This window comes from Thrips palmi, unplaced genomic scaffold (genome assembly GCF_012932325.1).
Source record: "Thrips palmi isolate BJ-2018 unplaced genomic scaffold, TpBJ-2018v1 HiC_scaffold_4, whole genome shotgun sequence".
NCBI classification, from domain to species: domain Eukaryota; kingdom Metazoa; phylum Arthropoda; class Insecta; order Thysanoptera; family Thripidae; genus Thrips; species Thrips palmi.
Genome location: NW_023144631.1, coordinates 6,254,634 through 6,280,854, shown reverse-complemented (window position 1 = coordinate 6,280,854; position 26,221 = coordinate 6,254,634). Strand labels below are relative to the sequence as shown.

General features: G+C 58.0%; 2 protein-coding genes across 4 annotated transcripts; one reads left to right on the top strand and one right to left on the bottom strand.

Moving 5' to 3' along the window:
• Positions 1-8,126: 8,126 nt before the first annotated feature.
• LOC117649715 (uncharacterized protein Rv2082-like) lies at positions 8,127-21,517 on the top strand. The gene is made up of 2 exons (XM_034392688.1): positions 8,127-8,397; positions 18,956-21,517. Exons 1-2 carry the CDS (start codon positions 8,389-8,391, stop codon positions 20,447-20,449), a joined length of 1,503 nt encoding a protein of 500 aa, XP_034248579.1. The 5' UTR covers positions 8,127-8,388; the 3' UTR covers positions 20,450-21,517.
• A 105-nt stretch (positions 21,518-21,622) lies between these two features.
• LOC117649717 (mitochondrial dicarboxylate carrier) lies at positions 21,623-26,132 on the bottom strand. Of its 3 annotated transcripts, XM_034392692.1 has the most exons (9): positions 25,808-25,976; positions 25,658-25,728; positions 25,383-25,506; positions 25,149-25,301; positions 24,351-24,517; positions 24,068-24,275; positions 23,901-23,981; positions 23,757-23,813; positions 21,623-23,667 (listed from the first exon to the last, which is right to left on the bottom strand). In XM_034392692.1, the coding sequence occupies exons 3-9, from the start codon at positions 25,479-25,481 to the stop codon at positions 23,572-23,574; spliced, it is 861 nt and encodes a 286-aa protein (XP_034248583.1). In that variant the 5' UTR covers positions 25,482-25,506; positions 25,658-25,728; positions 25,808-25,976; the 3' UTR covers positions 21,623-23,571. The 3 variants fall into 3 exon arrangements, with proteins under 3 accessions (XP_034248583.1, XP_034248581.1, XP_034248584.1); XM_034392690.1 differs by lacking the exons at positions 25,658-25,728; positions 25,808-25,976 and adding an exon at positions 25,986-26,132; XM_034392693.1 differs by lacking the exon at positions 25,658-25,728.
• Positions 26,133-26,221: the final 89 nt, after the last annotated feature.

Here is a 26,221-nt window from a genome sequence, read left to right as displayed (position 1 = left end):
GAGGAAATTTTGGTCCTAAATCATGTATGTAATTCTAGTTGAAAGTTGGGTCTTCAGTTGTTGGGTTTTTTTAAGAGCGTTTCCTGTTCAGGGTTTCATGCCAGAACCCTGACCTGTTACTCAGTCGAGTAACATTTAACACCCAGCATTGAATTGCTTAATACGATTCACAAATACTTCAATTACCATTCGATATCTCCTTGTTACTGAACTTATGAATACGCAATGTTATTAGAAATACCAAAAAAACCTTTCTCCCTTTTAGTTTAAACTAGTGGATTAAACTATATTGATTTATCTGCATTAATTAAAAAGAGACATATTTACAGGCGGGCTGATTTCAACTACTTTACGGAGAAGACCTTCTGTCAGATCCAATAAATTTGTTTCATAGAATCCAATGTCGAGGCCACTTATTGCTAAACGCAAGTTTATCTTATTCATAATGATAGTCATGGTGTGTTATTTAATCTTTGAAACGTTTAGCAAAAGTATTTACCTAACATTCTGAGAAAATTTTAAAAAAAAAAGCCAACTCAAACCAGGGCCCAAACACAAATTACCAGTTGTCGCAGACAATGTATGATTAAGTTAAAAGAATCGTCTCATGAAATCATATGACCAAGTCAGCGAATCGTCTCTTTTCTGATGTCAATGTAAAACCTTGAATGCGCTACACTCACTCATCATATGGTTTTCTTTAAGGTTAGTACTATAGAAAACTCACAGCATTGCAATGAACCCTTTTTCCCAGAATCAGTGCCAAGATCAGCAAAGATATTTTTTTTGGCAAGATTAGCATTGGTTTCTCAAGAATGTATTAATATTTTTTTAATGTTATTGAGCAAAGCAAACAACTAAAAAAAGGCTGAGAAATAAATGGAAAAACACTCACAAAAGGGAAAAAAAACCAAAACATTCTTGCAATTATCAAACACACTCCATGACTAAAACATTTCCCCTGTAGCGGGGAGGGGGGGGTGGACGGACGGACGAAACGCGTAATAATTGTCACTTTCATTTTCCGTGTTTCACTGAGTTGACACTCCGGAGGGGTTTCAATCATTCTAAAATATCGAAAAACTATGACCTACTCACTTCTAAGCCCTTCTGCTCTTTAGTTTGTTTTATTTGCCAATGTTTTGCCAGGTCCCCTATTTGAGAGTCGCGGCCGCAAGTATGAAAAAATTTCTACGAGCCGCCCAAATACTGCCAACCCAACCACGCTAAGAACCTAATTCAAAAAGATGTTTTGAATATTTCAAACAATAGTAATCGTGAAAATAAGATAAACTCCCCCTGGGGGGGATTTAGGAGCCTTCCGGTGCGAAATTTTTAAACTATTTGTGCGGTAGTTGCTGAGAAACGTGAGTGAGTTACAGACAGACAGACAGACGCACGACCAGTCACTTTTTTGGGACCCCCAACACGGCATGGGCTCGCTATCGCTCGCCAATTAATGCAAGATATTTGTCACCCGTTTTTCCCTTTTTTTGTTCTTTTTTCCCCTACTTACCTGTTTTACGCGAATAACAAAAACGCCTGAAGGTAGGCAACCCAACGGCAAAGGGCCCCTTGCCCCCCCCTGAAAATTTGGACGCGTCGACGCCCTGTTCTGGGCAGGGCGTTGGTGCACGCTGCAGCGTTGCGGTTTGGGCCTCGGCCGCGAGTCGGACGGAGTCGGAAGACGAGTGGGGAAACTGCTTTCTGAAGCTCTCGCTTCAGTTACCTCGTTCCGATGACTTACAACTTATAATCACCGCCCCAACAAATTTTAATCTCGCGCTAAGGCGATCCGGGGCCGGGTTCAAGGCCTCAGCCGCCGCCAGCGTAACAACACAGCGCGTTTCGGCAGGACGAACGCGGCACCCGCGGCCCCGTAAAGAGATACACCGCGCGGCTCGTTTTCGGGGAAATTGTGCTGCTGCCGTCCCTAATTGGATGGGGCTTATCACGACGGCGCCGCGTTCACGGCGGTACGGCACGGCGGTACGGCACGGCACGGCACGCCGGGCTACTATCACGCCGTGATTCACGAAGGCCTCTGGTTATATGAGCGAGAGGGTCCGCGCCCTGCCCGCGGGGGTTGTCCTTCTCGGAAGCCCCATCACCGCGGGGGTAGAAGCGACGACGGCGCCCTCGGCCGCCCGGCACTCGGCCCTGGCCAACGACGGCGTGCCTAAGACTGATTCCGAGAGTCGTTTCCGTCGCTCTGTCTCTCTCGCACCTACGCGGGACGCGTCGTGAGTGCGAGAGAGACAGAGCGACGAAAATGACTCTCGGAATCAGCCTGCAGTTCCGGTGCTCGCGGCAGCGGCCACACTCTAAATGTAGGGTGCCCAGTAACTGGGCGCCTTTGTCGCCCGCCCCACTTTTTAGGGTGCCAAATGTCGCCCAGTTTCTGGGCACCTTTGTCGCCCAGTCTCGAGGTGGACAAACCATTAAGGAACCTGCCTCCACCCATGGACCAGCAGCGACTGAGGTGCCCAAGGTGCCCAGAATCTAGGCACCTCAGTCGCAGACACCTGAACATGTTCTACCCTGGGAGAGGGCCGGTTACTGTATGATTTGTCCACCCCGAGACTGGGCGACAAAGGTGCCCAGAAACTGGGCGACATTTGGCACCCTAAAAAGTGGGGCGGGCGACAAAGGCGCCCAGTTACTGGGCACCCTACATTTAGAGTGCAGGTGTGTCTTCCCGCGGCCGCCTCGCGCGAGCCACAGATTAGCGGGACGGCCAGGTGCAGCGGAATCCCGCAGGAACTCCCGTCCCGTCTCGTCTCCTCGGCCATTCAAGCGGCCGATTGGGCTTCGCGCTCCGCCTGGCGGACGTGCCGTGGCGCTTAGAGCCGCCGCGCTGTCCCCCGCCGCGCCGCCGCGCTGCCAGGCCGCTGAACGCGGGTCACCTCTGCAGCTCTGCGCGGTCTTCCCCGCCGTGGACGTGCCCCCCATGATGCTGGGGATGCCCGCGGCGGCCCACGGCGTCCAGGGTGCCCTCGGCCAGGTCAAGCACTCCGGCAGCACGCCGGGATCCCCGACTCCCTCCATCCACGCGCTGATGTGTGTCCCCCGTGTTCACCGCGTGGGGCCCGGGCCGCCCTGGTGGCAGGCCCCGGGAAGCCCCTGGACGAAAACTGGGCCACCCCGCGGAGAGTCGAACCTGCGTCCTCGGCGAGTTTGCCTAGGCTACCCGGGCCCTGCGTGCTCAACGCCGGGCCGTCCCCAGCCCAGGTCCCGGTGCACGTCCGCGCCCCTCACACTGATTCCGAGAGTCGCCGTGTCTCTCTCGCACCTGCGCAACACGACCCGCGAGTGCGAGAGAGACAAAGCGACGAAAACGACTCTCGGAATCAGTCTGCAGGCCGGCGCTTCCTGGAGCCGCTAATAGACCTGCTGCTAATGAGGCGCAGGTCGTTACTCCGTTGCCGCGTTCCGGGTGACACACCGACGCATCAACACACCGACACGTCGACACGCCGACGCGGCCACGCAGCCGCTCCAGTTTCGGCCACGCACGCGGGCGGGGTGGATCGGAAAGGTTTCGGTCTTCTTTCCTTCTCTGTTCCCGAGTGATTTGGCCCGGGCCGCCACTCCCACGCCACCGTCGGCGGGCACGGGGGCGGGGCGAGCAGGGCCGGTGACGGCGTCTGCTATTCCAGGAGCTGCGCGACCAGCTGCGCGTGGCGTGGCCACGGCTGGCATGGCGTGGCAGCGGGGACCGATCTTTTTCTCCGGAATCGTTTCGCCGCGCCACTCTACCACTCCGCCACTCCCCGCCGCATCTGCCGGCCGCGCGCGCCGCGGTGGAGTACCAGGCAGGCCCTGCAGTGCAGGCCGCCGCACCGCCACCCTCACGACAACGGGGTCACCGCAGATAGCACGCGCGTTACATGTCACCCATGTCACACAGTCGCACCACACCTTTCCATTTTCTATCTCCTCACCTCGCTCTCTCTCTCTCTCTCTCTCTCTCTCTCTCTCTCTCTCTCTCTCTCTCTCTCTCTCTCTCTCTCTCTCTCTCTCTCTCTCTCTCTCTCTCTCTCTCTCTCGCACTCGCGCACCCTCGTTACACACAAAGGCGTTGCGGTTGCGCCACCAAAGTGGCTGACCAAAGCCGCGCACTAGTTTTCCTGTTTGCGCGTGTCTTCCGCGAACGCGGGGTGCGGGAGGAGGGGGAATCGACTAATGTACGCCCTGGCCGCCCTTGCCCCTTTCTCGTTGGCGGGCTCGGAGGGCTGGCGCGGACGGGCCCGCGGCCACAGCCATGGCACAGCGGGGTCCTATCGTAACGAAAGCAGAATTAATTATTTTCGTCTCTTTGAACCTCCGTGGCGCTTCCCAGTACGCGGCGGGCGTACGCCGAAGGCTGAAGAAAGGGGAAAGGGGAGCCGGAGCGCGGCCCTTGGCCAGGCCGGCCAGGCCTTGGCCAGCCCGCCGAGCCGGAGCGAGATAGCGACGTAATTTGTGCATAATATAGGCCATCGCCTTCCCGCCCTTCCGAGAAGCTTTTCCAGGCTCGGGGCGCTCGACGCTCGGGATGCTCGGGATGTGATGACAGGGGAGATTTTGATTCTACTGTCCAAGCAATAACAGCAGCAGTAGCCTGCCTCCCCGCCCCGCCCCGCGCAGAGACGGTCATCTTTGTCGATTCGTCGTGTCCGGGGCCCGCTCCGGTTCACCCTTTTTTATCATTTTTACCTCGCCCCTGTTGTGTTTTTATTTCGTTCAGGTAGCAGCAGGCTCGCTGTCAATCGCGCCCCGCTCGGTCTCTCTCGCACCTATGCGGAACGCCCAACGCCCCCGTAAGTGCGAGAGAGAGAGAGAGAGAGAGAGAGAGAGAGAGAGAGAGAGAGAGAGAGAGAGAGAGAGAGAGAGAGAGAGAGAGAGAGAGAGCGACGAAAGCGCTGGGTCCATCCGTCACCGCCTCGCTGCCCGCCCTGCCCGCCCTGCCGGTCCGGATTTCAATGCGTCCAATTTGGGCCATTGTAGGCAATGGGTGCTGTTGGGCACGGCGCGGCACGGCACGACCCGGCAGCGCACGATAGGCACGCAGCACCACGCGTGCCTCGGCATCACTCCATCAGGCTGTCAAACAGGCAACAACCAAAAAACAAAACAAAAAGAACTGTTTTAAAAAATTACGGATGAAAACAAACGCGTTTAGAAATAACCATGAACGAAGATAGGTTTTCTAATAATATTTTTCGCCGAAGACAATTTGTTCTGCTGGTAAAACTTGGAGCGAGCGGCGCGCCGAGAGTCCCGGCTCGACGATTCCAGAGACAGACTCCAGGCCACGCCAGGCCCCGCGTCGCCGCTACCCCATTACTACGAAGGCTCGTTTCTGGAATTTACTGGAGTGTGGTAAAGGGTTCAAAGAAGCACGTCGCTCGGCAGGCGCGCCGCGCGAGAGGGGGAGGGGAAGGGGCGACGCGATAGACACTAGACTGGTTCGTTTGATCAGCGGGCGCCACGCTCCACCACTTCATGCTCCGCGACAAGACCACCGTCGTCCTGTCGGCGGCCGTCCTGCTGGCATGGCACGGCCGGCCGGCGGGCAGCGGCGAGTGAGATGTCCGCAGCGCCACCAGTCCGCCGACAGCTGCAGCCTGCAGTGGACTGGTTCCGAGAGTCGCTCTGTCTCTCTCGCACCTTTACGGAACGCCCCATGAGTGTGAGAGAGACAGAGTGACGAGAACGACTCTCGGAATCAGTTTGCAGAGCCAGAGCCTGCAGTCGAGAAACCGCGAGCAGCTTTCACTTTCGTGTGGCAGTGGCACCTGGGGGCCCCACTGGGGCGGGGGCTGGGGGCGGGGGCTGGGGGCGGGGGCTGGGGGCGGGGCACCTGCGAGACCGCGAGGACGGAGGATGCCTTTCCCGGCAGCCTTTGCAGTGGCGTGCAGGCGTGCAGCGTACACGGCGTACTGCTCGGCATGGGCTGGGCAGCCGGACGCACTTACGCCACCGACTGGGAAGCCAGCGGACTGACTCTTTCCCTCACACCTAAAAGAGACGCCCCAGGAGAAAGACGAGAGACAGGAATGAGACAGCCGGGGCCACTGACCCGCTGCGGTCCGGGGTGTCCATCCAGGACCGCGTCGAAGTGGGTGTGGGAGGGCGCGAGGCGGCGCGGTCACCGCTGCGTCGGCATTCGGAACGGAACTTGTCACCTGTCAACACAATCCTAGAATAAATTTCCCGTCGATTTGCCTTGCTCGAGTCTCGGCGGTGCCGTGCGAGGCATATCGAGCGGCGCGAACCAGGTGCGCGCTGGGAAGGTAAACAGTCGTCAAATACACTCTTACAGTGACAGTGCGCGGGCCCGCGCCGCGTACAGTACCCTACAGCGCGGCGTGCCCTGCAATGGCCGAAATGCCCTGCTCGAGTCTCGATTGTCGTGTCTCGAGGCGTGCCTAACGGTAGGACGAAAGCCACCGCGTCTCCCTGCCTTTCTCATAACAGACACGTCAAAAGTCGAAACGACGTCGCAAACGCGAAAACGGCACCGCTTTCTGGACCCTGTGCGGGTCGCTTGGACGCCCAACCGCCACCGCCAGCCACCCTCGTCCCCTGACGTAATTGCCGCCTGACAGTGTAACAGCCACCCGCCGTCGCCGTCCTCGCCGTGCCGCCGTGCCCGTCACACCGCCGCCGTATCCGGCGACAGTTTCGTTTCCCGAGAAATGCAATTCCGGCGTTTTTTCCGGCTCGCGCGATGCGGTGGTCGAGTTGATGGCGGCCGGCGGGGCGGTCGGACTGGGAGGGGCGGGGCGGAGGCTCGGCGACGACGACGCGGTCGGTTTATGAAAGGGTCACGCCGCCGCGCGGCGAAAGAAACCCCAAGCCCGCCAAGCCGGCCGGCGAAACCCAGCTCGGCGTTTGGACTTCCCTGCCGCCGGTTTCATAAAGCAGACGCAGCAGGAAAACTGACGAGCTAGACTGCCTCATGACTCGAGCCGCTGTGTCTTCGTCAAGGTGACTCTCTGGCCGTCCTATCAGTGTGTGATCGGGTTCGGGGAAACTGGGTGAAATCCAGGTGTTGGCAGCGGCGGCCGTTCACAAGTACAAAGAAGAGTCCAACTGCCGCCAGGCGGTTGGTACAGGATGGTCGCCGAGCACTTATTGAGCGTCAACAACAGTTTTTTCCGAACGCCGCGATAGTGGGTGATTGGGCGACGGCCTGTTGTCGCACCGCGGCGCAGCGGCGCAGCCTGTGGCGCACCGAGGCGTGCGGGCCGGGCGGGCGCCTCGCCGGCAACCCACGCCGCGAGTGTTGCAAGTGCCGTTCGCGCTTCGCGGTCCGCGTTGTTGGCGCAAGCGCGGGTGGCGCTCCGCCGCGCTACGCTGGCCTGGCATGTGTGTCGTTCCCAGAAACGGTTTATCTGCCCTCCGCCCTTCAAAGTTTGAACGGCGCCGCGCACGGGGCGTCACGCGTCACACACGCGTCACCGTCACGCGCCGCGCAGGCCGGCAGCGCCGCGCGGTCGCCGCGTCGCCCGGGCCTGCCTACCCTGCCTCTCGCGGGCGCTGGCCAGCGCTGGCCGCCGCCCGAAAGGCACGTTTCGTCGCTCCGTCTCTGTCACACTCGGCCTGTAAGGCACCAGGAGGGAGACAGATGCGTCGAACCGACCCACGAGGCGGCTGTCGCTGTCAAGCTGGAGCTGGACGTAGCGGAGCCAAGCGGAGCCGAGCGCAGCGCGGGGAGCAACGGCCGAGGCAGGGCAGGTGCGAATTTCAGTTTCGGGTGCTCCGCGCGTGTGACGACCCACAGTACACACGTGCGCGCGCGCCTGTGTGCGTGTGTGTGTGTGTGTGTGTGTGTGTATGTGTGTGAGTGTGCGCGTGTGTGTGTGTGTGCGTTTCGGTTTCCACACCGGCCGTGGGCCCGGCCCGGCACAGCACACAGGCACAGCTTTCCGGGTAAAGGGCCGCACACGAACGCTTTTCACAGAATTCCCTCCCTTCCGCGACGCCCCCGCCCCGCCCCTGGCCTCCCTCGCCGGGCCCCGCCGCGCTTAGTTCGCCGGTTGGCCGCGCGGCGCGAGGAGGAGGGGGGCGCTGGCGTCGCGGCCGGGGCCGGGAGCGCGGGGCGGGGGGAGGGGGAGGGGGCAGGTGGTGCAGTGCACGCTCTCGCGCCTCGCCTGGCTTCTCGCTGCTCGCTTGCGCGCGCGCGCTCCCGCAGTGCGCAGAGCGCTGCCACGACGGAAGGACGTGTTCACGTCGCTCCGCGCCCGACTCGCCGTGTCCCCGTAGTAGTGCGCGACGCTGTGAACACCAACTGGATTACTTTCGCCACTGCCCATTGGATTACGTACCTCACCTCTTGTTCACCACCCCGAGGATGCACCGCCGCGGAGCGCATCTGCCGCAGCAAGCTGGACTACTTTCATGACCAAGGTGAGGCGCGGGCGATGTGCTTCACGTGCCGCCCCTAACCTCTCGCGGGGCTCCAACGTCATCGGGCACGTCCGGTGGCGCAGAGGCTTTAACAGGCTTTAGCCGCCCGGGCGGGCCGATTAAGCGCTCTGCCATCGCACATGGCCAGTCGGTGGCGGCCACCAGGCCGGACCTGGAATCCGGGTACCACTCGGGTACATTCGAACCCCGCGGCGCGCCGGCACACAGTGGGCCAGAAGACCGGTGGAGGCGGCCAAAACACTGGACGCGTTTTGAGCTGCTAAGTCGCTTAACAGGGCTCGAACCGAACGTGTGACCCTACCAATGGATTCCTCGTTCGGAGAGCAATCCATTGGTAGGGTCACACGCTCGTTTCGAGTCCCATTTTGCGACTCCGCAGCTCAAAACGCGTCTTGAGTTTTGGCCGCCTCCACCGGTCTTCTGGCCCACTGTGCGGCAGGCCATGCCCGCAGCGCGCTGCCGAGCGGAGCGGCGCACGGCCGGGCCGGCCGGGGAGCCGAGCCGGAGGAGCGGAGCAGAGACCGTTTCTGGGAAGACTGGGCCTGGCGGCCTGGCTGGGCTGGGCCTCCAGCAGACAATGCTTGCTCGCTCTGCGAAAGGACTCAAGTCGCGTCCCCTCCCCTCTCCCCCTTTATATTATATTCTCCCTGCATTTCTGTCGCTTTGTCGCGCGCGATGCCGGGAGGCTGATTTCGAACAGTTCATCTCTGTCCCTGTCGCACTCGCGGGGCGCTGCGACTCGGTGTGAGAGAGACTGCGCGACGAAAGCTCCGTTCGGAGCGAGATGCCAATTGAATCCGTCCGATTGGGTCTCGCCGCGCTCCGCGTTCGCACCGTGCCCGCCGCTTGCCGGCCTCGCTGCATTCCGGGGTGGGCGGTCGGCTGATTCCGGGAGTCGCATTCGTCGCTCTGTCTCTCTCGCACCTATGAGGGAGACACCACAAGTGCGAGGGAGACGGACTGCAGTCCGCCGCATGACCGCAGCGCGTCGCGGAGAGCAGAACGACGGCGATGACGGCACCGACAGCTTCGCGGCCTGCTGTCTGAGCCCCGCGGCGGCCCCCAGGACTCCAGCACTTTCACCCGGCTAAGCCGTCGGCACTCCTCCCGCTACATCCGCGGCCAGACGGGCCGACGGGCCAGACGCACCGTCACATGGCATGGCCGTGGCATGGCCATGGCCTGCGCGGCCTGCGCGGCTCGGCAATCATTCATTCATTCGTTCATTCATCCATCCATCCGGCCGTTGCGAGCCTGGGCCTATTCATGGCCACCGCTTCCTGCTCGGCGTGCCTGGGGCCGGGCTGCCTCGCCTCCAGCGTCGCTGCGTGCGTTGCGTGCCGCGCCGCATCGGGGTTTTGTTTGGTGTCAAAGCGGCTCGTCCGGCGGGGTGGCGGCTCTCGTGGCGGAGGGCGGATGTGGGCGAGATAAGCCTCGGGCAGGGCACCAGGCCGATCCCGAGGGGGAGGTCTGTCTCTCTCGCTCTCTTGGGACGTCCCGTGTGGGTGAGAGCGAGACAGACTGACGAGACCTCCGCAGGGCCACGCCGCAGGGCTGCCAGGGCTGCGCCGCACGGGGTTTAGGGGCTCATCGGCCGTCTACTACACCATTCAAACGGCCTGGGTCACGTGGTGTGCGGCCGCGGCGGCCCTACGAGTGCGTGAGTCCGAGCCCTACGGCCATCGTCTCTGCCGCTCTCATGGGGCGTTACGTCGGGTGCGAGAGAGACCGAGCGGCTCTCCGGAGTCAGCCTGCCGGCCGCAACGCGCGCAACGTCCGAGGAGAGGAGTCCGAAGCCCCTCGCTTCCCAGAATGGCTCTTCGAGAGGAGCGGGCGGCGTGGGGCCAGCAAGGCTGTGGCGGCCGGGCCGAGCCGAGCCGGCCTGCGGGTCTCTCCGAAGTCTCCGGCACGGACTCGCTGCTCCCCACACGAGAGGCGATTATTGATACCCGTTCCTGTTTCTCAAAATCGAAAAACTGCCAATTTGCCTGCTGGTTTATTGTTCGCCGTACCGGGAAGGGAGATCAATTTATTCCCGTCCAACGGGCAGCGCGGCGCAACCTTGTGTTCCATTTTGCAAGTTGGCCAAGTCCGTCGGCGTGCCCGCCGGGTGCGACCGGCTCCTCAAACTATATCCTATAACAAGCTGACCTCGGGAGTCGCTTTCGTCGCTCTGTCTCGCACTCACGGCGCGTCCCGTATGGGTGCGAGAGGGACAGAGCGACGAAAACGAATCAGCCTGCAGACGGCCTGACCCTTGGCCGCGTCCGCGCCCTCTGCCCGGCGCCACGCCCCGCCACGGGCCTCAATCACTGCGGGGTCAACGTCCTCGAAGTTGTTCCGGCGGGGGTGGGTTGGCGTGGGGCGGCAGGGAGCCTGGAGCGGCGCTGTTGCTGGCGCCCTCCCCCTCCCTTCCAGCAACCCCCGCGCCTCAGGCAGGGGCGGCTTTGTTTCCCGAAATCCACAGTGAAGTGTGCCGCGTCGCTTTGGTCGCCGTTCCAGGAACCCATCTGCGGCCGGCTCCGTGGCTCCGCTCGCTCCGCTGGGTAGGGGCCGGGCTGCCCGATACGACAGTTTGGCCAAGGCGCGTCGCGCCGTCGCGGCCCAGCCCTGTGACGCCACGCCCAGACCGCAAGCCGCGCGGCGGCGGCCCCCAAGTTTGTTGCGTCACTGTCTGCCACTATTTGCGCTTCTAGTCCTTGTTGAACCTCCCCCTGCAGACTGATTCCGAGAGTCGTTTTCGTCGCTCTGTCTCTCTCGCACCCATACGGGACGCCCTGTGAGTGCGAGAGAGACAGAGCGACGAAAACGACTCTCGGAATCAGTCTGCTGGCCAAGCCGAGCCGCGTGCAGTCTGCTCGCTGTTCGTTCCCCTCCGCGGCGCAGCGGCGCAGGCACGCGCACGCTCGCGCACGGCTTCGCGCGCGCTCAGGTGCGAGGAGAAATCCCCGTCTCGGGTCGGTCGCCGGCACGGCTCCGCCGGGAAGCGGCACCGGCCCAAGGTTCCTGGTAAATGGCTTACGAGTACGCAGAGTACAGTACTAGCGGCCACACATCGGGCAGTGTGTGTGTGTGTGCGTCCGTGTCTCGCAGTAATGGCTTTTCGGGCGGCCCCACCCCGGCCCAGCACGGCTTGCCGTCGCTTGCCCGCATGTGCGTTGTGCTGGCTGTGCGGCGCTCGGAGCTTCCAGGATTCCGGGAGGAAGAGGAGCAGTACTAGCTGCTTAGGCTTGCCGGGCGGCTTTGCTGCCCGATCCAGCGGTCTGTCCCGGTGAACTCGCCGAGCCGAGCAAGCCAGCAGCCAGCCCAGCACGCTGCCGGGCTTAGAACCCCTTTTTGCCCCCCGGCCGCTATCAGACGCCAAGGGACCCGTGGGGCTCGTGCATGCGCGCTTGCGGGCCGCCCCGCCCCGCCCCGCGAAAGCTGCCCTCTCATGCTGTGGAGTCGCTTAGCACAGCGAGCACAGCACTAATCCGGGCTGGGATTGGGAGCGGGCGTGCCTGGGCGCCCCGGCGGCCCTGGGGGCCCTTCGCGCCCGCTCCTGCTCGTGCGGTACTTTCTCATCGCGGTGCCGGGGCGGGGCGGGGCTCGCTGTCGTTCCACTCTACTTGGTGACCGAGGCTGGCGGGGCTGGCGGGGCAAGGCACACGTCGTGCCATCGCCTTGTGCTATTCCCGCTATCGATAAGACAATCGCTTTAGCGGTAAGCGTAAGCGAGTTGTCTGCGCTTCGGGGAATTGATTCGCGCCGCCCTGAAGGCGCCCTTCCCCGCCGGACCGGTTCGCGAAGGGCTCCGAAATGGCGCGTCTTGCGTTGCGTCACGGCACGGCTTGGCGACGGCCGGCCGAGGAATGCTGCGGGTTCGACTTGCAGGGCGCGCTTCCGGCGGTCGCGACAAAGACCGTGTTGCCGTGTTCGGCGGGCCTAGAGGGCTGGCCGCCGGTTCTGCCGAATTCGCGTCGCTTCGGGGAATTCCGCGAAGCGTGTCGCGCCGCCGTCGCGCCGCGCATCTCGGGGCGGGGCGGGGGGCATGGCGGCCGCGGGGCCGCGGCATGGCCCGTGGGGGTCTCAACGCTCGACGTGCTGGTGTTGCCCTGGCGGTATAAATAGCAGGGGGCTGTGAAATTGCATTCCGCCGCGGCACAATCACGGGCTGTTTATTAGCCTCGGCGAGTCGCGGTGGCGCGGTGCGGCGCAGTGGCGATGGCGGGCGTGATTGAAGAGACATAATGGAATCTCATTCGCGGAATCGATAGGCCCTCCGCGCAGCACCGCGCAGCACCGCACACTCCTTCCACCTCCACTGCCAACCCGAGACGCGCTGCTTGCTATTGTGCAGCCGGTGGCTGGGGGAGGGTCCTGTATCGCCTTTGTGCCCGGGGGGCCGCGAGGGGCGGATGGCCTCCGGGACGGCCTCCGCACAGTGGGCCAGAAGACCGGTGGAGGCGGCCAAAACTCTAGACGTATTTTGAGCTCCAGAGTCGCTAAATGGGACTCGAATCGAACGTGTGACCCCACCAATGGATTCCTCGTTCGGAGAGCAATCCATTGGTGGGGTCACACGTTCGGTTCGGGTGCCATTTAGCGACTCTGGAGATCAAAACGCGTCTAGGCCGCCTCCACCGGTCTTCTGGCCCACTGTGCTCCGGTCCGGGACCTTCTGGCGAGCACACCTGGCTCGCGCTCGGCTTGCGCAGCTTGTGCCCTCTTCCCAGGATTAGCGCACGAGCATGGATGGGGCTCGACTTTCAACGCGTTGCAAGAAAAATGATTAGAAAATGGATTTCGCCTCGCCGCCTTGCCTTGCCTTGCTGGCGGTTCCTCGAAGCCCGGCCGGCATCCCTAATCATATTGGAAGGCCAGAGAGTGCCGGGAGGCCCTCTTTTTTTTTACGTTTCCATTTTTTTCCGATTCTGTGCCAATCATTTTGCGCAAAGCGTTTTCTGGGAACGCGGCATGAAAGTTTGCTTTCCATGACGTGTAGCGGTGGCGGTTCGCGTGCCGTGGATGGACGGCACGTCGTGTCCGAGTCGTGTCCGCGTGTCCGCGGCGCGTCCGGTGCCGTTGACCCCCAGCGCCGATTCCTCGCGGCCCCCGAGGGCGTCTCCCTTTTAATAGCAATCAATATAAAGCCGAATAAAGCCCTGCGGCCCTTTATAATTTTCTATTTCGCGCTGCCTTGTTTTCCTTTCGCCGTTGTTTTCTTGTTGTTGTTTTTCCTGCTGTTTCCCGCTGATCCCGCTCGCTCGACGCGCGTAATCCCACTTTGATGGTGTGCCGGCCCTGTGGGCCTGTGGGTGGGCCTTTGGGCCGGTGCGGGCGTGTGCGTGCCGCGCCGCCCAATTTCTCATGACCGCCGCGGCGCCGCCAGGACACTGCCAGGACACTGCCAGGACGGCGTCATGCGACGCGGCCATTAGTCCAGGACGTCGCCAGGCGGACTGATTCCGAGAGTCGCTTTCGTCGCTCTGTCTCTCTCGCACTCGTGGGCGTCCCGTACAGGTGCGAGAGAGGCAGCCGCCGGCTAATGACCCGCCGGCCTGGAAACGGTGGATGGATACCCCTAGTAGTTCGTCGGAAGGGGGCGGGGCGGCGAGGCACGGCCAGCCAGGCCGGTAGGATGACAAAAAGGGCGGGGTGGGGGCAGTGTGTTGTGTGTTCATTTTTGGCCAGCAGCCTCTTTGCCTTTCCCAGTACATGTACCCCGTAGTGATACTACACTGCGCGCAGCGCTACGCAGCGCTCCCACGACCAAGGCCGGCGAGGCTGGTGGGGCACGCAGCCCCAACCAACCCCCTGCGGGGCCCTGCCGCTGCTCCGGCAGCGCGGCCGGCGCTTCAAAGGGGTTATTTCTCGCTCGGACTGTCTCCGTCTCTCGCGCGCCCGGCGGCTCGGTTACTTACGGGTGCCCGCGTCAAGGCGCTCTAGTCGTTGTCTGTCTCTGTCGCACTCAAGGGGCGTCCCCGCAGGCCGTAGGGGTGCGAAAGTGACAGAGGCATCGTCCGCCGGTCGGACCCGGTCGGACCCCCGTCCCCTGCTGCCGGCTCGAGGCTGGCCCCCGTCGGGGTAGGCCGCCGGCTCGCCACGGCCCAGCTCGATTCGCGTGTAGGGCGGCTGGCGTGGCAGGCCCGTCAGGCCCGGAGGCCGTGACGTCAGGCGGACGTTCGATCTGGCCGTCGCGGCGGTGGGGCCCAAGGGTGCGCGGGGCGAGGCGTGCGCGAAGAGGCGGGCCGCCGGCAAGCCGCTCTGATTCCCTATTCCACGACGGCCTTTGCCAGCACGCCCCCGATGAGACTGTACCAGTGTAGCGCGCTTCCAGACTTGGAGGCTTCCAGGAAGGCCGCGGCGCCGCGTCGACGTCGTCCTGGAAGTGGCGCTGCGACGCGCTGCGGCGCTGCGTGCTCCGAGGCCTCGCGTCGCAATTAGACCGGCCTGGGAATGATGATGGCCGGACTCGGGCCGGACTTTGGGGCGAGGCGCTGGCGCTACGCGGTGTCGCTGGCAGTGCCGTTCCGTCGGCCGGAACTGCCACTGGAACTGCCCGCACTAGTCGGCCGGCAGACTGATTCCGAGAGTCGTTTTCGTCGCTCTGTCTCTCTCGCACTCATGGGGCGTCCCGCAGAGGCGCGAGAGAGACAGAGCGACGAAAACGACTCTCGGAATCAGTCCACGGTTTCTCGTTTGCCTGGCGGCCGGTCCTCGCTGCCGATTCCGCCTTCGGTCGCCAAGGCGATTTCTCCCACGAGGTAGTAAAGGGTGGGAGGCACGCACATCCGCCGTGCCGAGCGACTCCGGGGAGTCGCTCTGTGCCTGTGGCCCCGCAAGTGCGGCAGAGACAGGCCGCTTTGGAATCGGTCTGCAGCGCGCAGCGCGTCGCAAAATCCGCGGAACCCTCGCCGCGACTCGCTGAGCCAGGCAGGGCCAGGCGGGCGGAGCGCCAGAGATTGGACGCGGCGCCGCGGGGCCGTGGGTTGGTACAGTAGTAGGTACGGACTGACTACCGTGACGTCGCGCCCGTGTGACTGTGTGCGTATTTGACGGAGTGGGGCGGCCGGGGCGGCGGTGACGCGCATTCCCGCGCCCCGCCACCTCCGCCCCCTTTTCCTCCCTGACGGAAGCGTTCCGCGAAAACGGCCGTTGCTTGTTTTGCGAGCTCACCGCACTCACACACGCGGCGCACGCATGCACACGGACAAGCACGCGCAGAGGATTGGGAAAGGGGCCGTGCTCATGAGCATAACTGGCGGTGCTGAAGGGACACACGCGGCCGGCTGTTCCCGATTTGGCGCTTACTCGCCACGACCCCCTTGGGGTAGGTCGGGGAGGGGGGGGGGGCTGCCGACGTGGCAACAGCGCGCGGGCCGGCTGCATAGTGCAGCGAATGCAGGCCCTGCAGAGGCCAGCGCTCGGCCGGTGCTGGGAGTCCTTCCCGGAGGTGCGACACTTCCACGAAGGTCCTGCCTGCCCTGCCCCCTCCCCCTGCCAACCTTCCAATAGCGTGGCCCGATACTCGGCGAGCCTATCCGGTTACCAAAGTGTCCTTTCGACACGATTCTGCGAACGCCCCACCCTATTAACTCCATTTTCACCATCACCACCACCGGGCCGAGCCGTGCCGCCGGGCCGTGCCGCGGGGGCTTTCGGCTTTTCATTCGTTTCTCGGGAGTCTGTCAAGGACGCGGCCGACGCGAAATTGGGAGCGCGGTGGTGCTCGCTGCTCGGCCCTGCTGCAGCCCGATTCCGAGAGTCGTTTTCGTCGCTCTGACTCTCTCGCACCTTTACGGGGCGCCCCACGAGTGCGAGAGAGTCAGAGCGACGAAAACGACTCTCGGAATCAGTCCACTGCGCACCGTGGGCCTAGCACGGCAGCGCGGCGCGTTTCCGTGAAGTGAGTTGCACAATGAGCACCAGCAGGCCGATTCCGAAGAGCCGTTTCGGCGCGCTGTCTCTGTCGCACTCGTGGGGCGCGCCGCGGCGGTGCGAGAGGGACAGAGCGCCGATAGCAGTCTCCCGGTGCGTCGCAGAATGATGTGGCGATGGCTGCACCAGTGCTGCACCAGTGCTGCACCAGTGCTGCACCAGTGCTGCACCTGCCGCGCCACTGGCTTGCCGGCCAGGCCCAGTAATTCCCTAAGCAGAAGCCGCGCGTCCCAAGTCCCGCGAAACGGCGCTGTAAATCGGCGCTGCTGCTCGCAGTGCAGTGGCTGGCGTGGCAGGCGTGGCCACGCCCGAGGACTGCAACCTCGAAACCTGGAACTGACCATCCTCTCTTCTCCGTCGTTTTCCCCCGCAACTTCTTTTGTGCGTCGGACTGGGCGGGCCGTGGCTAGTCGCGAAGCCGCGCCGGCGGGGCGCTACGTATGCTGATGCTATACAGTGTAGTGGCACGACGGCAGCCGCGGCGCTACTTCAGTGCCGCCGACTCTCCCTGTTGGTCTTGTCGTATCGACCCCCCGGACTAAAGCATATATATAGCGCGGCCGAATTTGCGGCGGAGGCGCCCGGCACGCTGGCATCGCGATTTGCAGCCTTGCAGTGCCGTGCCGCGCCGCGAATGCGTGGGTCGGACACAAGACGCTCGGCGCCACCGGAAGGGCAGACGGCCATGCCGTGGATGGACGTCGTGGACGTCGTCCTGACGCTGACGTCAACGCGGCGCCGAGGCCGCCTGCAGACTGATTCCGAGAGTCGTCGTTTTCGTCGCTCTGTCTCCCTCGCACTCATGGGGGTGTCCCCTGCAGGTGCGAGAGAGACAGACAGCGACGAAAACGACTCTCGGAATCGTTCTGCTGGCCGTCCAACAAGTGCGAGCGCCTCTGTGCAGCTCCCCGGTCGGCTCAGCACACACGCCCGGCAGCGCCCGGCGCCCAGCGGAGCCAGCGCCAACGCGGCAAACAAATCAAAGGCCGACGTTCGTCCACCGCGCCGCGCTTCGCCGAAATTCGCCGACAAATATAACGGTGGCCCCGTGGGGGGAGGTGCCCCCCACCCCCTTTACCCCGGCGCGGCCGCGCGGCGTGCCTGGGTGGCAGGGGGTCTCTCTCGCATTCACGGGTCGCCTCACGTATGGACGCCGACGAGACCCGCCTCTCTCTCGGCGCCCTTTCTGAATCAGCCTGCTGGCGCTGGCAGCCCATCTGCGTGGTGCTCTGCTCGTGCTTCTGGCAGGCGGCCGCGCCGCCGCGCCGCGTATCGTGCGGCAGGTCGCCGCGCCGCGGTCTCGCCGTCATCCCGTCAGTCCGTCCGTCCGTCCGTGGGGCCGCCGTCGTCGTGCTCGGCGTGGCCGTGCCGCCGTGCCACGCCCGTATACTACAGTACTTACAGCACGTCTGCTTTCGGTCTCGCCGCGGGAAAAGGAGGGGTGGGGGGTGGGGGGTCCGCCCTCCCCGACGGCGTCCCGCGCTCGCCCCCCGTGCTCTCGGCATGACGTGTCGCGCACCTTTCTTCGAGTCGCACCGCAGCGTCGCGGGCAGCGCCAGGCGGACCGACCGGCCGACCATTGTGCGGAGTGGCGTGAGTCATGGCCTCGTCCGGAGGCCTTCCGGAGCCGAAGCGGACGTGTCACTGTCGTCGCTCGTCGCTCACGTGGACCGGGAGCCTCGGCGCCTCGGCCGCGGACTTACAGGCGCCAACGACCCGCGAGCCTATCGCGCCCACGTCACTCGGCGTTTTGGGCCGTGCGGCGCCGTGCGGCGGCACTGCCGACCTAGCCAACCTCGGGGCAGACTTTGTTCCTGCCGAAGATTACGTACCTTAGCTGTGCAAACGCTCGAGCGCTGCGGGCGGACGTGCCGGCAGACGAAATGAGCGTGCATGTTTGAACGCGGCTTCAAATTTAATACCCTCGTCCCCTTTTTTTGTCTGCCCCGATTCCCCATGGTAATGACTCGCAAGTTCGTGCCGATTTCGCTTCGGCATATTCATTGGCTTTCCGAGGATGTGTTCCCGAGTGCCGTTTGGGCCGCGCGGCGGCGTGCTTTTGCAGTAGTACCGCGGCCACTCCACTCCGCGCCATTCCGCGGAGAGGCGGTGCGGCGTGGCGCGGCGCGGCGGCGGAGAGACCGTCAAGGTTGCGTTCCGAGAAGCGAAAACTCCTGCCCGCGCAATCGTGTATTCGTTGAAGGAATTGTTCCGCAAAATACACTGCGCGGTGCTCAGGCCGAGCGGGGCTGCGGGGCACTGGCCTCGGGGTGAACAACGTGAACAAGGGCACAGAGGACGAGTCGCGACCAGACGGCAGGCACGGCAGGCTCTTGGCTCTGCTTGACGAGTTTGGGGCGGCCTGCCTGCCTGCCTGCCTGCCTGGCCGGGACTGTCGCAATCGACCCGGTGGTTGAACGGCGGTGCGAACTGCGGAGTGGAGCCGCCGAACTGATAAGGGGTGCCTGTCAGCTGACGAGTCTGTCTCTGTCTGCCGAGGCGAGGCGCTCCCTCCCGCAACGCGAGCACGCAGCGCGCAGCACGTCGCAATCTAGCGTTGCCATTGCCAATGCCATTCCCAGAACGCTGTAGTAAACAGGTGTTGCGTGTGTTGCAGGTGGTTCTTCGGGATGGCGCCATGGTGCTGACCGCCGTGTGTCCCAAATGCCGACACGAGTTCCCGACGCAGCCTCCGCCGACGTCGCCGACGTCCACGCCGTGCCCCTGCGACGTCGGGCCCACGGCCGCCCCCATACAGGGCGGCGGCGCTGCCCCTGCCGCTTGGGTACCGGGCCAGCACAGCCCCGTGCCGCCACCGGCGCACTCGCCCAGCTCCGCCATGCTGAGCCTCTCCATCACGGCGTCGAGCGCCGCCTCCCTCAACGGCGGCCATGTGGTGGTCAACACGACGCCGTCGGCGGCGCCGTCCAGCATCAGCGTGACGGCCACGCTGCCGGCCGGCTTGCCCATGTGGCCATGGCAGTCGGGGCAGCCGGGGTCCACGCCAACCTGGGCGATGATGCCCACCCCCGCGCCGCCTCCCACCACCACCTGGCCGACGCCAGGGCTGGCCATGCCGGCCATGTCCCTGCCGGCGTGGGCGGCGCCCCCGCAGCCACTGCCCGCGTGGGCCATGCCGGCCATGCCCGCCGCGCCACTCACTCTGGGGCTGGAGCTGTTCCCTCGCCCGCAGCCCCAGCCCGCCTGCGCGCTCAAGGGCGTGCAGTACCGGCTGACGGGCGGGGGCATCCTGCACGAGCGCGGCCATGGAGGCCCTCACCCCCACGACGCCCCCGTGCTGCTGCAGCCCCAGCAGCACCCCCGCGGCAAGCCCGGCGCGCCGCACGCCTGCGGGCCCTGCGGCTCGTTCGCCCCGGAGCAGTCGCCGTCAACGCCGCTGTCCTTCGTGCTGCCCGGCGGCGCGCTGGCCCCCGAGGCCGTGGCCGCGGACAGTGCGGGCACCCCCGAGGCCGACCTGCGACTGCTGCAGGCCACGACGCAGGCGCTCAAGGCGTCGGGCTGGTACTACGAGGGCTTCTCCTGGCAGGAGTCCGCGGCCACGCTGCGCAGTGCCGCACCGGGCACGTTCCTGGTGCGGGACTCCAGCGATCCGCGATTCCTCTTCTCGCTGAGCGTCCAGACGGACCGCGGCCCCACCAGCGTGCGCCTGCTCTACATCGCGGGCGGCTTCCGGCTGGACGCGGAGCCCCACTTGGCGCCCACCATGCCGCTCTTCCCGTGCGTGCTGCAGCTCATCGAGCACTACGCCGAGAACAGGGGCAAGCGCGCCTGCCCGCCCTGCCAGCCCTGCCAGCCGCCGGCCAGCCAGGCCAGCGCGCTCGACGGACACCAGAGCCGCGCGGGCAACCGCGTGCAGGTGTGGGTGGATGCGTGCGGGCAAGTGTACTCCCACATCTTGCTGACGGCGCCGCGGCGCCACACTGTCCCCGGGCTGCAGCACCTGGCGCGGCTGGCCGTGCACAGACAGCTCAAGACGGCGGCCTCCTCGGCCTGCCCCGAGACGCCCAAGGCGCGCAGCGAGCGCATCAAGGAGCTGGAGCTGCCCACGACGCTGTGCCGCTACCTGGAAGAATACCCCTACACCCTGTAACGCCTGCAACGCCTGTGACCCTCGCCCCAGTGAGCCGGCTGCCGGCAGTTCCTATGGAGGCAGTGTGCGCCGGGTGAAGGTTGGCTTCGCCCCGCGGGAACATTTGAATTCCGCCAACGTCCTGGATTCGTGGACGTGCCACGTGTTGACTACCAGTCTCGTTTTGCCAGTCACGAAACACTTGCTCCACCATGAAATGGGGTCGTGTCTCCTGTGACAAATTACGTTTTAGTGACAGATATATTTTTCTTGTGAAAATGTAACCTTTGTCATGTGAAATTTGATCTCTTGGTGATTTAAGTGTGTTCTGTTAGAATGGCAGGTTTAAGTGCTTCCTATAGTGATTGTCTTCCCTTCCCTGTGCATTTGTTTCTTTTGTTTTTTAATTGTTAACAGTTTTAATCATAGTTCTGTTCACATATCCCTGGTAGTCGTCAAGGGAAGTCCAAACCAAATAATAGGATAGTGTATGTCTGTATATGAATGTTGTGGATGTCCTTTTTATTTGTTCTTAACATTCTCCTCTTTTAAGTGTAACTGGTTGTTTTGTGAGCGTTTGTATGCTTGTGTGTGCCGAATGGGGAATGTGTCTCCAGCTACCTCAATAGCATTGTTACCAAGGCGGCCACTACTGAGGCTGCTGCCCTGCCACGCACTAAATGAAGCAGGGCGGCTAGAAATTTTCCTCTAGTCGTCGCTGACTATTTTGTGATATTAATTTATTATTATTACTGTAATCAAGAATCTATATTTTGTTTTGTACTGATGTGTATTGTAGTACTTTTTTAAACTATGAAAATGTTGCAATTACTGTATTGACATTGCCTGCTCACTTTGAGCAGATTATGGTACAAAGTGTCCTTGTTATGATTTTCTATTATGAAATTGTTATCAAAGGAAGTTCCTCTATGTCAATTGTCAAATCGAAATTGTGGGCCTCCTTACACAATTTGCACTGGAATCCATATAGTATTTTTGTACTCCATTATGGCTATTTATTTTTGAGTCAAATCAATCTTGCCACCTTCATGAAGTACTATTTATTAAAGAGATCAGAAGTACTATTAATCCTGTTCCTTCTTTATCCATTCCATTGTCCCCTTGCATTGTCACACAAGGACATCATATAGTGCCCAATATGTTGGCCACCTATTTGACCATTTAAAAAAAGCATTTGTTCTGAAAAAAATTCAGGTTTATTCATTTCTTAGTATTGTCAACAAATAATAAATAGCATTATTCAAAATAGATTAACAGTTTTGATTTTTAAACAAACAAAGCGTAAAAAATAAATGTGACCCTTCCACTTAAAACCTTACAAAGAAGCAAGGTTGGGTCAAGATGTTTTTTGACCTCCTCTAGAACTTAACACTCAGACAAATTGAATGAATTAAAACAGTTGTCTTCTTTCAAAATATTTTCCATTAAATTATACCCTAGTTCTCAGTACCTTCACCACCTGTGACCAATACAAACATTGGTAATGTCTTTGCTGAAGACAAGGACGAACAATTCAAAGACATTGGAAACTAAATAGGATGACAAGCTGTAGAGCTAAAGCAAAAACAAGAAGAATTCAAACAGAAAAAATGCAGCATTGTCTACACTGGTAGGATATTTCTAGAGGAAGCCAAGTCAATGAGAGACCAACTGGTCATACATTTAAATGTCTTTATGGCTTCCTTAGAGTCGCATATACCTTAACTTTAATAAAATGCACAATGCACAGCACTTCAGAGACTAATTTGTCATGTCAGTTCAATATTTTCTAGGAAGGCTTATATTACTGGCAAAGAGAATTGCCATTCTATTTCGGATTAGCCACTAGACACTGGAAACAGCAAGCACACCTATTTATCACAAAAGCAAAAGAAACACCTGGTCCCCACTAAATGAAGTCATGGAATGTTAGTTAAAAAGGGCCCAACGTTTGTTACAAAAATTGAAGGCACTTACTTCATAAACACAGGCACACTCTATAAATTGTTATTAAAATAATTTAACAGCCATCACATTTTGTTATCAGAGCTCAATAAAACTAACACTTAACATTAACCCAGAGGCAATAACAGCCAAATCGAGGAAAATCTTATAACTGCAGTGTCAGGATTAGAATGCAAAGAAAAATAACCGGTTCTGATGTTTCTGTCACAACTCAACAAATGAACATCTTACTCAACTGATATACAACTACTAACAGTCACAACAAAAGGTAGTTGCGAGTGCTGTGAAAAGCAGAGGTAACAAGTGTAACTCATGCAATTATCACAACAAAAACTTCAGCTAAACTTCTCAAAAAATATGGCAGTATGAATTTACAGAGTCCAGAAGCATGCACCTAATCAAGGAAGCGTGAGGACTCTTTTTTCCCCCCTCTTTCTAACTCCTAAGCTTCTAGCATAGCATAGTTCTAAAATAAATATTCAGGGTGTTATGAATGGTACAAACAACTGATTCTATGTGTCAGCTCTGAATAGAATTTTACCATCAACTAACTAACTTGGTTTATTATCTTCTATCATTTTGTTTTGTATCCTCCAGCATACATAGGGACGGTTACAAATACGCGGACAATGACATTGCTTTGCTGCACTACCAAACTAATACCGAACCATCATCCAAAATTGAATGAAAGAAAAGGCACTGTCAGTTCATATAAATTGTTTCTAGAAGTTGTTAATAGTAACTTTTTTACAGCAAAAAAGAAAATTATTCTGTAATGTAAAGATACAAAGACATGAACATAAAATATAAAGGGAGATCATTTGGTCCGGAAACTAAATACAAAACTGTTTGAATAGACAAAAAAAGTATGACAAACTTAAACATGTGACAAGCAGATCATTCTCCATAGAAGTACTACAGCCCAAGGTCAGAAGATGTGCTTTAAAGTAAATGTGCTAGGTTTCACACAAGCCACCAAAAAATTCTTTTGATGCATTTTTTGGGCTCACGTAAAAGTTTGATTTTTAAAAATGGAAACAACAAACAATCATGAGACCTGGACTACCCTGTACTACAAAAGCACCATATGATGGTACCAAAATTATTGCATGAAAATTAATTCAGTCCATATAACTACTGTTGAAGCAAAGCCCATTCATCGCTGGCAGGATTAAGTTTTACTTCAAGTAACCAAAGTTCAGCTTCAGTTGTTCTAGGAACATGAACGTTAGAATGGTTTGAGGGCCCAAGCGAACAAATGCTGGAATGTATCCCTGTAACAGATACATAAAAATTGGTTTACACATCCGCACAACAGCACATAAGCCAAATTTTAAGGTTTGGTAGGGTGCTTTGAACTAACCTTGAAGAATCCGAGGGGTCCCAACTTTGCTGTGTATGTTACCACGTGCCACAAGTTCTACAAAGAACAAAAAAAATATTTTAAGTAGGCAATGCAACTTTGGCCACCAAAGTACTTATTTTTCACAATTTTTATGATACCTACCGAAAATTCTCCTGGTTTTGCATTCATTGCCCTTGTTTTAAGGACATCAAGTGGTTGACATAGAGTAGTTGCAACAGCACCCTTCAAACAAAACATGAAGGATTGAAAAATCAGTTTACATTACACATTATATTGCAACTCATCCCAATATGAACATGTGGACTTACAGCTGTAAGACTTGCGGTGAAATGGGTTATGACATTATCATCAAAGTAAGGAGTGGCCAATAGGTACATCTTCACTTGGTCGTAAAACGACAACTGTCCGACTGTCATGAGCACTGCTCTCCCTGTGGCAACACTTGCACCTCCCCACAGGCGACGAGTGCCCTCTTCTCTCCAAACTCGCCACAAACCATCAATTGCATGTTTATAGCTGCAAATATCAGATATATAAGATATAATGATGCCTTAAATTAATTTTCTTATTAGACCTGCAGCAACCACTTACTTTCTTCTGCTTTCAACGGGTAGCTTAACATCATTTTGCATTCTTACATTAACCAAGTCGGCTGGAACACCAACAAATCCTCCAACTGCTCCAGAAAGGGATGCCATACCAACCATTGTCAAAAATGAAACTGGTTCTCCTTTGCTAGAAACCATTTGCTTGGAAACCTAGAAAAACATGAGAACAAAACTTTAAATGAATGTCAAAAGAAGAGGAAGTAAATAATTTAAGAGAAAAAAAACTATGGCACATTTCATCTAAATTTGTTAAACAAACAAAACACACAGTTAATCACACACACTATCTAAAGAAAATTCCCACTGTTATCATAACCGAAAATAAGCTTCAGCCATGAAAAAAATTCTGATTGGAAGGGGACAGTAAAACACATGCATCAGCATTTCAAATGCAGAAAAATTAAATATTGTAATTAGTTTAAAGACAAGTTTATTTTTTGTTAAGACCAAAGAAATATTAAACCACTCCAAAATCCTCAAGATTTTCTACCTTGAAACAAGTGTCTCCTAAACTGTGTCACCTGCAGCACAACCTACACAGTTCAAAGATATTCACATCAAGAAATACAGCAGATATTAAAGAAGCCCCTCAAAGTGAAGCTTACAGCTTGCACAAAGCACAGTATATTTAAGAGGCCAAAAAGCAAAGGTAGGTCTCCTTTGAAGTTCATATTTTGTAGTATAGATTTGGCCAGCCTCAGTTTGGTATAGAATTAATATTCAAATCCCTGGCAAAGGATTGAAGCAAGAAAATGAATGTGAATGAAATGGAATCCCTTACCTCATAAATTCCAAATCTTGCTGTTGAATATGTGAGCTGCCTGCACAGTGATGCTGATAAACCATTATAAAGGGCTGTAACTCCCTGCTCTTTAACAATTTTTGAAGTTAGTCTCAGAAGAGATAATTTTCCCTGTTGAGTTTGAAGGTGAACCTGCAAAGTAGAAAATTGTATGACATGATCAAAAATATTATCAAAATTTTACATTGCCTAGCCACAACTAGGCATACGTACTTTTAGCAGATCAAGGGGGTGGGTCACACAAGATGCGCCAGCAGACGCCAATCCACCAAAATACCATCTTGCATACCGTTGCTGTTCTTTCTGTGCCATGTTGTCTGTTAAATTTTGTGGTTACCTGCCAAATGAACAAGTCATTAGAGATAGGAACAAAAACCATAGTCAAATCATGAAAAATGAGAAAGATATCTTCAGAACGTGCACTTAGAGTAGAAAACGCAACATGCTAATTTTAAGTCTCATTTGCACTCCGATTTTGAGAGACTTACTGGGTTAAAGCACAGTTTTTAAGGTCAAAGGTCCATAATTTAAGACAAAACGGATTAATCAATATCTATTTCTGTCAAAAAAAAGTTGATGGTTGGTTAAATCACTTTTAGAAGCCACTACGTCGACTGCTGCCCTGACCAGGTACTCACTTCTTCCGGCATTTCTCTCTCGTACATTGCCGTACTAATTAATTTCGCCACATAAAATTGGCAACAAGACGGACCTTAGGGTTATGAAGTTCGACAGGGCGTATGACAATTCGAAATATAGTCTTGCGCTAGGAACCAGAAATCTAGTGGAAGGAGAACTAGAGGTGACATAACTTACCCTTGATAACAGCTGATAGAGGTGAATTGGCGATTTTGAATTACATCACATGGTATGTAAGCCTCAGGCTACTCACATGGCCTTCGAACTTGAGCCCTCCCACTCTACCTTCTGCTTGTCGTCTGCTAGCGACCTTTGTATAAACAGTAGCCGTACCAACGTGTAGCGTTAAAGATGCTGATTCTCATCGTTATTTGAAGTATGCAACGATAAAAATTATGACCTTGTACCCCACC

What these genes read in the sequence shown, in the direction of transcription:
- LOC117649717 (XM_034392690.1), bottom strand. Translation starts at nt 25,481, where the DNA reads ATGGCACAGAAAGAACAGCAACGGTATGCAAGATGGTATTTTGGTGGA. An exon ending in CAAGATTTGGAATTTATGAG is followed by an intron (nt 24,518 to 25,148) that starts GTAAGGGATTCC and finishes ATGTTTTTCTAG; the next exon opens with GTTTCCAAGCAAATGGTTTC. An exon ending in CAAAACCAGGAGAATTTTCG is followed by an intron (nt 23,814 to 23,900) that starts GTAGGTATCATA and finishes TGTTCTTTGTAG; the next exon opens with AACTTGTGGCACGTGGTAAC.